This window comes from Sus scrofa, chromosome 16, assembly GCF_000003025.6.
Source record: "Sus scrofa isolate TJ Tabasco breed Duroc chromosome 16, Sscrofa11.1, whole genome shotgun sequence".
Classification (NCBI taxonomy): Eukaryota; Metazoa; Chordata; class Mammalia; order Artiodactyla; family Suidae; genus Sus; species Sus scrofa.
Genome location: NC_010458.4, coordinates 78,293,510 through 78,305,819, shown reverse-complemented (window position 1 = coordinate 78,305,819; position 12,310 = coordinate 78,293,510). Strand labels below are relative to the sequence as shown.

Sequence of the window (12,310 nt, the reverse complement as noted above, 5' to 3'; positions counted from 1 at the left end):
GGCCGGGGGAGCGGCGGGGCTGCGGCGGCGGCGGCGGCGGCGGCAGCGCGGAGCCGGTGGGCGCAGCCGCGCGCCAGGCCGGCGGTCGGGGTTTGGGGGAGTCTGGAGTCGGGAGTGAGGAGTTGAGGAAGGAGCGCTCGAGTTTCCGAGGGACATTGGAACGCGGAGCTGTCCGTCACGCGCTCATCTGCATATTCGGGTGCCCGCCCCCTCCCCTGCTCCGCCCGCTCCGCCCGCACCCGCCGCCCGGTCGCGGCCGGAGGAGGGGCGGGCGGGGAGCAGGAGGCGGGAGGCAGGGAGGGAGGGAGCGGGAGGCGGGAGCGACGCACAGGCTTTTGTGGCGCAGTCGCCTCTCGCGCAGCCCTAGCCCGCGGCCCGCGGCCCCGCAGCCCGGCCTGGCCGAGCGGTGCGCACCCCTCCCACTCGCGCGGACTCCCGGCCCCCGCCCCCGCCCCCCCGCCCCCACCTTCCGCGGCCAGCCCCCCGGCCCCCGTCGCGCGGGCCCTCTGCCCCTGATCCGCCCCAGTTCGGCCCGCAAGGACCAGGCAGAGGCCATCCGCTTCCACTTGGGGGACGAATGGCCCGTGCCCCCCTCTTCGCCGCGAGGAGGTCGGCCCAGGTGACTGCGCACGGGACACCAGTGTCCGGGCCGGGAGCCACGGCGAAGTGGAAGCGGTGTGGCACCGAGGCCCGTGTCCTCCTGGGGGGGGCGTGCGCGGCTCTCGCTTCCACCTTCCTCGGTCCGTCCAGCCCGCAGCACGGCGCAAGGCTCCCTGCGTGGCCGCGCGTTTGGTCGCCTGCCCCGCCGCCCGACATGTCCCCGCGGGACCCGGATCCGGGGTGCTTTCCTGGCGAACTGCCAGGAGGGCCCGGAGGTGAGCTTTTTGCCCCAAAGTCCTTGTGGAAACCCCGTCCGAGTGTTAGGGCTCTGCGCTCTAGAAAGTGTTCCAGCGTTCGCCTCCGTGCTTCAGCCGGCAAGACGCCGCCCCCAAAGGGTTTTTTGTTTTATTATGTTTTAATAAGTTGTCTCCTCTCTCGGATTTGTGTTGTAAAGCACTCGGGCGAATGATTGTCACCGGACAGACCGCTGAAACCTCGCCGTCACTCGGAAGGGACGAGAAAGCGACAGGCTGGTGGGACGGCCGGCGCAGTTGGCAGCACAGGTGGCTCAGGTAACATGCGACCTGGAGGTGCCTAGCAGGGCCAGGGGGCAAGATGCTTAGCAGAGGGCCCTGGAAAACACCCTGGCCCCATACCTCCTCCACCCTCCCTCACTGAGGCCAGTGGAAGAGGGCGTCTGGCGACCCAGTTGGGGGAGGGGGTCAGGGGAGGCTCCCTGGTGGGCATTCAGGACACCCACGGAGGGGCCGGCAGGTGCCACTTCCTGGGAGGCCTTCTTGGGGGGTTGACCTGCTGGGGAGAACTCTGTAGGTGGCAGCTCAGGCCTGAGGCTCCCTACCCCCCACTCCCCACTGGCAGCTCTAGGCTCCCAGCTGGGTAGTTTAGGCGGCTCCAGGAGTGGCCAAAGTTGTAGCATTTCGGTCCAGGTAGTGCCCGCATCCCTCTGCTGGGCGCCGCTGTAGCTCAGGAGCAAGCACTATGCTCTAGCCCTGGCCTGACCCTCTGCAGAGCCTTGAAGGCAGCCAGGCAGCATTTGTCTTTCCCTAGGTCCAAGGGACCCATTGTAAACTGCAGCGCAGGGCTTGAGCAGACCCATCCGCCTTGGGCCGCAGGCGCCTTGCTCCTGGTGGGTCGGGTCCAGGCAAGTCACACCAGCTGCCTCCCCCACTCACCCCCAAACCACTTGCCCCAACCTGTCCTCCACACCTGCTCCCCCCCACCAAGCTTCTTACATACCCCAGCTGGCACCCTCCACCTCACCCCCAAACACTCCTCTGCTGCCCCCATGCCCAGCCCACGCCACACACTGCTCCCCACGCACTCGCACTCTGGGCCAGTGCAAGGACCAGCAGGGCAGTTTCCACAATGCTGTGACCCCCGAGGAGGATGTTCTGATTCAGTTCAGGACCAGATTTTAAGTCAATGATTGCAGCATTAAAAAGGAAAGAGAAAGAGAGCCAGAGGCCCCAGCAGCCCCGCGGAGAGCGCCTTTCACAGGATCCATGGCCTTTGTGTCTTCCTAGGAGGGAAGTCGGCCAGGAAGAGGCCATAGGTGAGACAGGCCCACGTTAGCCCAGCAACTTAAACAGCCACAGATCAGGTTACAGGCCTCAGGTTTGCTTCCAATTACACCGTTTAAGTGAAAAAAAATCTGGTCTAATTTTTATCTCCAAGGAGCACTGGCCCCAAGAACTTCCATTTCTAAAGACCAGCTCCTGGTAGTGTTTCATTAGCATTTGGGACTGGCTCCCCCTTGCCCCCCCCCACAACTCCCCACCCCCATCTCTGCCAGGGGCAGAAAAGAAAAGAGCGAATTATTACAAAAACATCCCCCGTTTGAAGCAGAAGCTCCGATACACTCGATTTTGACATCAATTAAGTGTATAACCAGACATGGGCACGTGGCTTTGGAGGGTCCCACGTCGCCAGGGTGCATCTCCAGAAACGGCCGCCGGCTCCTCGCCCGCCCTGCAGCTCAGCGCTGCCGATTCCTAAGACGGTCTCTGCTCTGAGTGTATTTTTTTTTCCTCCAGCAATTATACTCCTCCACTGAAATCTAAATTTTCCGTACTGCTGCCTGCTACTAATAAAAACCGTCTACCTCGCACTATTAAACAGTCGAATCGCGCTACACGCCGTTTTTATTGGTAGCGACTGTAGCAAATTAAAATGCCTGCGCAGAGACATTAAAACTTAGGCTTTGCATTGTTATCGGGATATATAAACTCCGTTTCGCTTTAAAGGTCTCCGATTTTTAAAAATCACTTTCCCTTTTCTAGATTAAAGTTGGCTTGGTCTTCTTAAAAAAAAAAAATCAGTCGAAAGAGCAGTCTGCAAGCATCGGGACGCGACGCGGTGCTCCGCGCGCGGCCGCCTGCAAGGGTGCCCAGGATTCGTTGGAACTGCGTCTCCGTTCACCGCGGGGAGCGCTCGGCTGTGCCCGGGCCCCACGGCCGCCTATCTCAGGCAGCAGGGACCTAGATGCTTCGCTCAAGGGCGAGGAGGGTGTTCAAGGCCTCTGGATCACCTGGGTACCGATGGGCACTTGGCTTCTGTTGCTTTGATTTTTGCCCTCCGAGCTGGAAGGGAAGAGAATGCACGCAGGGCCAACCGGGTAATTGCCCGAAAGCGCGCTCAAAAGGAGCGATTACCCTGGGCACGGTTTCTGGTTTATGCAGGATCCTCCCCTAGGCCCCTTGCGGGCGGGCGTTTAAAAAGGACGCGCGGGGGCGGGGGGCACTGGTTAAGGCGGTCACATTTCTGTGTCTTGTCCCAACAGTGGCCGATGCGTTTGGAACAAGTCGGCGTGGACATGCAGGTTTCCTGGAGGCCAAGCTCTGGGAAAGGGCAAAATCGCGGGCTTGCCGTCCCAGTCCTTCCCGGGAAGCGGCGGTGGCGCGGGCCAAGGCGCCCTCCACACGCGCGGCCAGTCCTGGGGTTCCCGGCCGGCGGGCAGGCAGGCAGGCCGAGCAGTGGCGCGGCCCGAAGTCGTGCGCGCGGGCGGCGAGGGGGCGCTGTGGCTCGCGGCTGCCACCTCGTCCCCGCAGCGGCGGCCCTGGCCACCGATGGGCGGCGGGCGCTCCGGCCCTGCCTCCCCCCTCGTGGGCTTAAATCGGGGAAGGACAGTACCGCGGCAGCATTTCAATAAAACCTGAGCCGCACTCGACCCTTCTCTCACTCCGCCCGTCGCCCTGTCTCAGGCGGAGGTTGTCAGGCACCATTCGGGAGTGTGTAAATGGGGGGGTGTCAATTACGATTAGGCAGACACATTTACATAGACCCCCCCCCATGAAGGAACATCTGCAGTGTGAGTCGTTGCAGGGTATCAAGGCACATTTCCAGCGTGTTCCCTAATCGAGTTTCCTAATCCAGTTTCCTCAGGCCCCAGAACTTCTAGGCGGGACTGCGGAGCGAGAGACAGCAAGAACGCGAGGGGAAAAGCACGAGAGTTCCGGTCGGCCTTTTTCTTTGCTTCTCTCTCTCTCTCTTTTTTTTTTTTTTTTTTTTTGTCGCTATAAATTGTACAAAATTAAAGTCAAAATGAAACAAATATCTTTCAAGCGGCGTCGAGCCCTCTCACTGTTCCATGCATACGTTTGATGGGTGTCAGAGGTTCTCAAACTCGCTTCTGATGCAGCAGGTGGAAACAAGGTTGGAGCCCAAGCCGCAGAGGCTAAGGGGTCCCCGCCGCTCCCGTCCGAGAACCCCGAGAGAGGACGGGGCTCGCGCTTCTCAAAGGGACTCTGAGGCCTAGGCCCTCCGGACTGCACCGCGGGAGGGGACCCGAGGCCGGGACCCGGGTGGCCTGGCCGGGCCCGAGGATTCAGGGAAGGCGCCTCTGCACATGCTGGGCTCCGCCGACGACCCGGCTCCGCACTCGCCGGCCCGAGCCCTTCGCCCGAAGGCCGGCGAGATCGTCCTCCCGGTTCCCTTTCGCGCAGCAAGTTCTCAGCTTTTAGCGGACGCCCCGCCTCCAACGTGCTTCCGGAACTTTCTCCGGCGCGGCAGCCAGAGATTCCTTTCCTCGCCATTTCTAAGCATCCTGCAGGCGCCGTCTCGGGCCTCCCCGCTCTTCCCCGCTCCCCGCCCGCCCAGGTCCGCGGCCCCTCCTGCCCCAGGTCCCCGCAGGCGACCGCGCTCCTCGGGCCCCGAGCGCGACGCGGGGTGGGGGATGGGAGCGGCGCGGGCCGGGCCGGGAGGAGGGATCCGAGGGTCCAGGGACCCGTTTCCGGAGCAGCGGAGACCCGCGCGCCCTCGTTTTTCAATCGTGGGCTGTTTGGAAGGAGAAGTGCCCCGGAGTCCTCGGCCTTCCACGTTCAGGGCCGCGCACACCGGCGGCCCAGACACACGCGCGCGCTCGCGCTGCCTGGGGAGGTCCGCGCGCCGCGGGAGCGGATCTGGGCAAGTGGAGAGGCACGGAGTTGTCCGCGCTCGCTTGCTTTTTCTCTTTTTCTCTTTCTTTTCTTTTCTCTTTCTTTCTTTCTTTCTTTCTTTCTTTCTTTCTTTCTTTCTTTCTTTCTTTCTTTCTTTCTTTCTTTCTTTCTTTTCTTTTCTTTTCTTTTCTTTTCTTTCTCCCCTCTCTCTTTCTTTCCCTCTTTCCTTCCTTCCTTCCCCTTTCTCTCTTCCTTCCTTCCTTCCCTCCCTCCTTCGTTCTTTCCTTTCCTTTTTTTTTTTTTTTTTTTTTTTTTTTATCTTTTAAGTTCTCCTGCAACACAGTCTTTGGAAGAACGTATCTCACCGCCCCCCGCCCCAGTTTCTCCTGCACCTGCTCCCTGGCTGGCTTCGAGGTCTCGGTTTTACACTCGAGCGACCCTCTAGGCGCGCTTGCCATGAGGGGGTGAGCACCCCAAGGAGGCTTCGGAGAATGCAGGTAGGATCCCTGCTGGCAAGAAAACATTGCAAGAAGAGGAAGAGTTATTTAGATCAGAGAAGCAAGGCGTTTGTCTGGGGCCATGTTTCATATCCTTTTGCTAACTCTTAATTCGGTTTACGTACCCAAATACCGCGCCCAGACCACGATTCGGTGGCACGTAGTCACATGCACACACCAGCCCTTCCTAAAATCTCTCACACACTCTGACACAGCTGGGTTGCAGAGCCAGGGGAAAGGGAGGATTTTTTTTTTTTTTTCCTTCGTAAATGTTGGAGAGAAGGCAGAAAAAAATTGATACATTTGATTGCCTTCAAACTAAAAACTTTAGTGGAACAGAAACTAAATTGCTGACACCAACCCAGGGAGAAGAGATTTGCAGCACATGTTAATAATGACAAAGACCATGCGTCGGGTCAGGAAGGGGCCCCCAGTCCATGGGTGAGGCCAAGCCATCCAATGGGAAAATGGGTCAGGGATGCAGGCAGACTCTCTACACAGGGGAGAACCTAAAAGCCAAATTCTCAGAGGCCCCCATTCACTCTTGACACGGAAATCATACCGTGTGTAAGATGCCACTTCACACCCACTGATGACACCAAGCAAGGCCTGGGCTGAGCAAAGAGGCACTGCTTCCCTGCTGTGTTAGTTGCAATGGCTGCAAAGGAATTAGGGCGACCTTAGGACCACCTGAAAGGGCAGGAGATGCCACTCACTCTCACCCTGGACTCCCTGCCTCATTGTGCACCCTGGGAAGATCCCAGGCTGGGGCACGGAGGCCCCAGCACAGCCCTGCAGCGCTGTTTGCAGAGCATAGACCTGGCAACGTCCCCAAGGGCAGGTGAGGGCAGCCTGGATGCATGTGGTCCATGGAACAGGGCGTTCCCCGGACTGAAAGTGAATGAGGCAGCTCTGCTCCTAGGGACAAGGTTAAGCCTAAACACATAAGGTTGAATGGGAACAGCAGTCATGATCATGATAATGATAATAATAAAATTATAATGGGCCCCTGGATGGTACTGGTGGGATTTTACAGAAGCACAGCAGTCAGGGTGCTGTTCACAGGTGGGGGGTGGGGCTGTGGGAAGGAGGGTCTCCCTCCGCTGCGGGCCTACTGAGTGCCTGGGGGGAGGGCCACTCTGGTAGCAGTGTTTTATTTCTGAAAAATGTATCTGCTGCAAACATCACAAACATTCCCCTGGCGTGATGGTTACCTGGGGTTACGGTTCTCTGTGCATTCCTACATGTGAACTATTTCATGCTTGGAAATTAAAAATAAGTGTTATCATTTAAAAGACGTGTCATGGCACAGAAGTATATAGTAAACCAATTCAGGAATAGTTTCTTAAAAAAAAAAAATTCTCAAAAAAGTACACTCCTCGTCTCTTTCTTCCCGACTTCATCCCCTCACCCTTGCAAACATGAAGATAAACAGTCGGGGAGCTGGGGTGTAGCCTCTAAACGGATGGTCACTGTGCCGTCATCCAGAGCGTGCAGCAGGAGAGACAGGCCTCCCGGACAGGATGGCACCCAAGGGCCCTGGGCACCCGTCGGGGACCTGCAGGTCAGTGGCTCAGCCATGGGAGGCAGAGGCCTGGATACTCGCTCTGTTCAGCCGAGGCACCATCAGCGAGGCCTCTGGAGGGAAAGACAGCCTTGCTGCCACCGGCCACCTGCACGCCTCTGCGGGGAGCTGGAGGCCTTTGCCCCAAATTTTGCATCTTCTCTCTGAACACAGTGTATTTCAGAAAATTCGAGTCCAGACTAGAGACGGGGCTGTGAGGAGACGGCAAGCTGGGGGAGAGCTGAGTGCAGCCCGCAGAGGTAGGAGAAGAGAAGGGGCCGCCCCCCCACCTCGCCACAGCTGCCACAGCCCCTTCCCCACACACACCTCTTCACTCCCAGAGTAGGACTCCCTGCTTTTCTGACCCCCACGCTGCTGCTGCTCCCATTCTCTCCACTGCATCCAGAGGGACTGGGCTTTTCCGGCGCAATCTGCTGAAGCCGAGAGGCGGGCAGCCTGGCCCATCCGTGATGACGGAGACCTCTGCGTTTCACGCTGCTCCTCATGCTGCGCCGAGCCAGGCTGGGAAGAGGGTGCTGCTTCCCCGAACCACCAGTTTCCAGAAGTTCCTGCACCCATCAGGCCTGGGCTCCCTGGGCCTTGCTTCTGCCCAAGCTGTGGGGCTAGCTGCCCCTCGCTCTCTGCTCGGGCCCCCTGGCCTGTCTGCCGGCAGCCCCTGCCCCACCAGCCTCTGCAAGCTGCTCCCCTGAGCATCTACCCAAGATGTCCCTTCTCTCTCGAGGTCATGTGGCTGCCATGCCCAGAGCTGCTGGAGGCCTGGTGTGAGGGTTCTCTGACCTCAGGGCCACCCTGACTCCAGGCCTGGCAAACCAGAGGTACTGGAGAAACATTGAATGAATGAATGAATGAATGAATGAATGAGTTCCCATTGTGGCTCAGCGGTAATGAACCCAACTAGTATCCATGAGGATGAAGGTTCGATCCCCAGCCTCACTCAGGGGTTAAGAATCCGGCGTTGCCATGAGAAGTGCTGTAGGTCACAGGCATGGCTTGGATCTGGTGTGGCTGTGGCTGTGGCCCAGGAACTTTTGTATGTTGCAGGTGTGGCCATTAAGAAAAAAAAAAAAAAAAAAAAAAAAAGAATGAGCGAATGGCCTGCCCTTGGTTATTCACAGTTACTTCTAAAAGGTACAGCAGGGGGTTGATGGAGACAACAGAAAAAGCAAAGGGACTCACCTCCTTCTCAGCTCTTCTCGTCCCACAGGCCTCTGCACCCGACATTGTCCTTGACACTGGTCAGCCAGGCAGATCTGATCACCCTCAGGAGCCCTGGCTCTCCAGTGACAAGCACGGTCGCCTTGGGATGTTAAATTTTAGGGTCTGATAGAAAGGCACAGCTAAAATAACATGCAGCTTTTCAAATAAATTCCTGAGTGAGCAATCGGCCCCAAACGCTGTATTCCCTGAGGAAAGTGAGCTGCGTTTTCATGTCCACATCCCGCGTGACCTGGACCACTCCTGGCACACAGATCTGGGGAAACGGAACCTTGGCAAAAGCACACTGGACTTGGGATATTTTTACTGAAAAATTCAGAGTGAGAAAGAGGGAGTGGTTAGAGCACTGATTAGGGAGTTCCTGTGGTGGCGCGACGGAAATGAATCCGACGAGGAACCATGAGGTTGTGGGTTCGATCCCTGGCCTTGCTCAGTGGGTTAAGGATCCATCACTGCCGTGAGCTGTGGTGTAGGTTGCAGACGCAGCTCGGCTCTGGCATTGCTGTGGCTCTAGCGTAGGCCGGCAGCTACAGCTCCAATTCAACCCCTGGCCTGGGAACCTCCATATGCCGTGGGTGCAGCCCCTAAAAAAACAAAAGACAAAAAAAAAAAAGGACCTATTAGATCCCAGCAAAGGTTCTGTCGATATAGACAAGCTTATTATAAAATAGATTTTTTTACAGCATGACCCTTAGGTTAGCCAGAACAGTTTTGACGGAGCAGGGTTAAGTGGAGGGAAGCAGTCTGCAGATTTCAAGACATTGCAGGGCTACAGGAGTCAAGAGGGTGTGATGTCGGGGTAGGGCTAGACCTGGAGATCCTTGGAAGAGAACAGAGGATGCAGAAACCGAATGCATATTCCTGACCTACGTTGGCAAAAGCGCAAAGCAATTCAATGCAGGAAAGTTAGACTTTTCAACAAATGGTGCTGGAGCCATTGGACGTCCGTAAGCTCCAACCCAAGTCTCACACGCTCGGCAGTAATTAACTAAACATGCGCCACAGACTTTCATGTCAAATGATGAAGCCTTTAGCAAAAGAAGAAGGTCGTCAGGCCCCAGGGCAAGGGAACATCGCTGTAGACCAGACACCGGAAGAGCAGTCTGTAACAGGACAATTTGATCAGCTGGGCTTCATCCAATTTTAAACTTTTGTTCTCTGAAAGAATGTGAAAAGCTAAGTTGCAACCTGAGAGAAAATGTTTGCAAACCATATATCCAACAAAGGACTAATATCTAGAATATATAAAGAATATTCAAAGCTCCACAGTGAAACAAAAAAACGCAAAAAAAAATCCAATTAGAATTTAAGTCAAGGGACATTTCGCCAAAGAGTCTGTACAGATGGCAAATGAGCCCAGGAAAGGTGTTCAGTGTCATTCGCCATCAAGAAAATGCAAATTAAAACCCCAGTAAATGCAGCCACCCAACAGAGGGACTGAAATAAAGAAATAGTGGCCACACCAAGAGCTGGCGAGGATGCAGAGACACCAGATCATTCATATATTCCTGGTGGGGACATCGCACGGGAAATTCATTCTGGAAATCAGTTTGACAGTTTCTCATAAAACCTGAACTTGCAACTACCACGCAACCGAGCAATTGCGTTCTTGGGCCATGTTCCCGGAGAAGCAGAAACCTGTACTCACACAAACCCTCTGCTCTGGCGTTCCCGGCCACTTTGTTTGTGATAGACAGACACCGGAATCAGCCCGGAGGTCCCTCGGTGGTGGAGCTGACGCTCAGCCATGCCCAGAAGTGAGCTCCTGGTCCACGCAGCAACGTGCATGCGTGTCCAGAGCCTGAGGCGGAGGGATAAAGGCCAATCCCAAAGGTTACACACGGCGTGGCTCTGCTCACAGGACATTGTGGAAATTACAGAAAGAACTAGAGACCAGTTGGGTGGTTGCCTGGCCTGAGGAACAAGGTGGGACGGTTGGGGGTGGCCAGGATGGGGGTAGGTGTGTGTATACAAGGGAACAAGAGGGGCCCTTGAGGAGAGAAGAGCTGGCACCTTGCCTGTGTGTGTCCCCAGAGCCCTTCAAGGCGTGAGGGCTGGAGACGGTGGGAGGGCAGGCCGAGTGAGAAGGCAGAGGCAGCATCCTTCCGCAAATGCAAAGCCGGGAACCACCTTCTCTATTTTTTGACCTTTTTGACTTTTCAGAGTTAGGTATGGGGCTTGGGGAGGGAGCTTAGGGTTAACAGACACACCGCTGCATACGACACAGATGAACATCATTCAGTCTTTTGTAGCAACCTATATATGTGTGTGTGTGTGCGCGCACGCGCGCCTGCGTGTGTGTAACTGTATCACTGTGCTGCTACACACATGAGACTAACACAACATTGTAAATCAACTCTACTTTATTTATTTATTTATTTATTTTGCTTTTTAAGGTTGCACTTGCAGCCTATGGAAGTTCCCAGCCTAGGGGTCAAATCGGAGTTGCAGCGGCCAGCTTTCGCTAAAGCCACAGCGACACTGGATCCAAGCCCGCATCTGTGACCTACATTGCAACTCGTGGCAATGCTGGGTCCTTAACCCACTGAGAGAGGCCAGGGATTGAACCCTTATCCTTGAGGAGACAGCTCGGGTTCTTAATCCACTGAGCCACCATAAGGCCACAGAAAAATTTAAAGCTATATACAAAATTTTGCATGTAACAAAAGTTATATACGAAAATGATGAGTTGGGTGTACACTATAATAGAGTGAGAAGAAGAGCATATTTTTATATTTATCTTTTGAAATCTCTGACGTTCCTAGATTCTTACATTGGTCTGAGAAGAATATTTAGGGCCAGCTTTTCAATTTAGATCCTGAATTATGGTGGATAATAAATCATATCTGAGATAAGCCCCCATACATTTTAATTCATATTTACTATTACAATACTTTTATTTAGATCCCTCCCCGTATAGTGAAGTCTTGTTTCCTTCATATGCACTTGGTTTCTTTTAAAATACGCATAAAAGTTTCCAAACTCTGATGTCAACATTACTCTGAACAGTGAATCACTGAGTAGCTTTCTCCTCCTTTGCAAATCTTTTCGCACCTAGAAAACAGCACGCTTGGGATGCCCTCAGCAGTGTTCGCAATTCACTGAAAATAGAATTTTGTCTGTCACCAGTTTTATACTGAGAGAGATTTCTTTTTTCTGCCTGTATTAATTTAAGAGCTTCCTGACCGAGCTGCATTTTTGTAATGCAGTGACTTCTGAATTCAGTCCTGCTTTAAACGCTCTGGAAGCTGTGCTCAGCAGCCTCGGCCCCTCTCATCCCCCCATCGGTCTCTCTTGTCCCCTGTTTGTCCGTCTTGGTCCTTGCCCTCGTCGGCGTCTGACAAGTGCTCCTCCATTGCTTCTTGCAGCTGCGCGTGAACATGTGCCCAGTTCACGGCAAGAAGTCAATGAACCCCTCCTTTCTTTCTGGGGTTGCCTCCGTCTTTGGACAGGGGCTCAAGGACGTCACTACAAATCACTCTCTAGAGATTTCCTCTTTTGCTCAAAAGTACCTGCTTTCCTTTAGGGGCGCCTCCTAGGTGCTTGGCCAGCCCCTGGTGAAGGGTGTCTGTGCCCCTTAGAAGCTTCTGGTTTGCTAGCAGCGCCGCGGCGGGCAGCACCCTCAGGGGCTGCTTCTCACGGGCGAAGGCTCGGCTTGACCAGAGTGGCTGGGTCCTAGGCTGAACATGCAGCCTCACCTGGAACCGTCTAATTTCTCTTCTGCTTTGTATTCCACGTGGTGTGAGACCGAACGTTTCCTCGTAGCCTAAGCAGCATCGACTGCTTAAGGAAACCCCGGATTCTGTCTAATCCGATATGTGAAAAGTAGGATCTCATTGGGGCATTCAAAGAGCTTTGGGGAGGAATGACTTACCATTAAATTCAGTAATTTTGAGTGCACAGGTTGATGAATTTGGGCAGCGAACCCACAATCCCGTTTTAGGGGTGTGTCCCTACCCCAGAGGCCACAGAGGTGCTCTGTCACTGCATTGTCTAGATGCACTGTCAGTGGCTCAGGG

General features: G+C 55.2%; 1 protein-coding gene across 4 annotated transcripts; it reads left to right on the top strand.

Moving 5' to 3' along the window:
- On the top strand, window positions 74–4,155 carry C16H5orf38 (chromosome 16 C5orf38 homolog). Of its 4 annotated transcripts, none has more exons than XM_013984941.2 (5): window positions 74–875; window positions 1,055–1,172; window positions 1,669–1,762; window positions 2,901–3,152; window positions 3,401–4,154. In XM_013984941.2, exons 1-5 carry the CDS (start codon window positions 578–580, stop codon window positions 3,767–3,769), a joined length of 1,131 nt encoding a protein of 376 aa, XP_013840395.1. In that variant the 5' UTR covers window positions 74–577; the 3' UTR covers window positions 3,770–4,154. The 4 variants fall into 4 exon arrangements, 2 of the variants coding, with proteins under 2 accessions (XP_013840395.1, XP_013840396.1); XR_001301976.2 differs by having other exon boundaries at window positions 80–875; window positions 2,901–3,235; XM_013984942.2 differs by lacking the exons at window positions 1,669–1,762; window positions 2,901–3,152 and having other exon boundaries at window positions 78–875; window positions 3,401–4,152.

Coding starts and splice junctions, on each gene's coding strand:
- C16H5orf38 (XM_013984941.2), top strand. CDS start 578: ATGGCCCGTGCCCCCCTCTTCGCCGCGAGGAGGTCGGCCCAGGTGACT. Junction 1,173..1,668: donor TGGCAGCACAGGTGGCTCAG/GTAACATGCGAC, acceptor GTCTTTCCCTAG/GTCCAAGGGACCCATTGTAA. Junction 3,153..3,400: donor AAGGCCTCTGGATCACCTGG/GTACCGATGGGC, acceptor TTGTCCCAACAG/TGGCCGATGCGTTTGGAACA.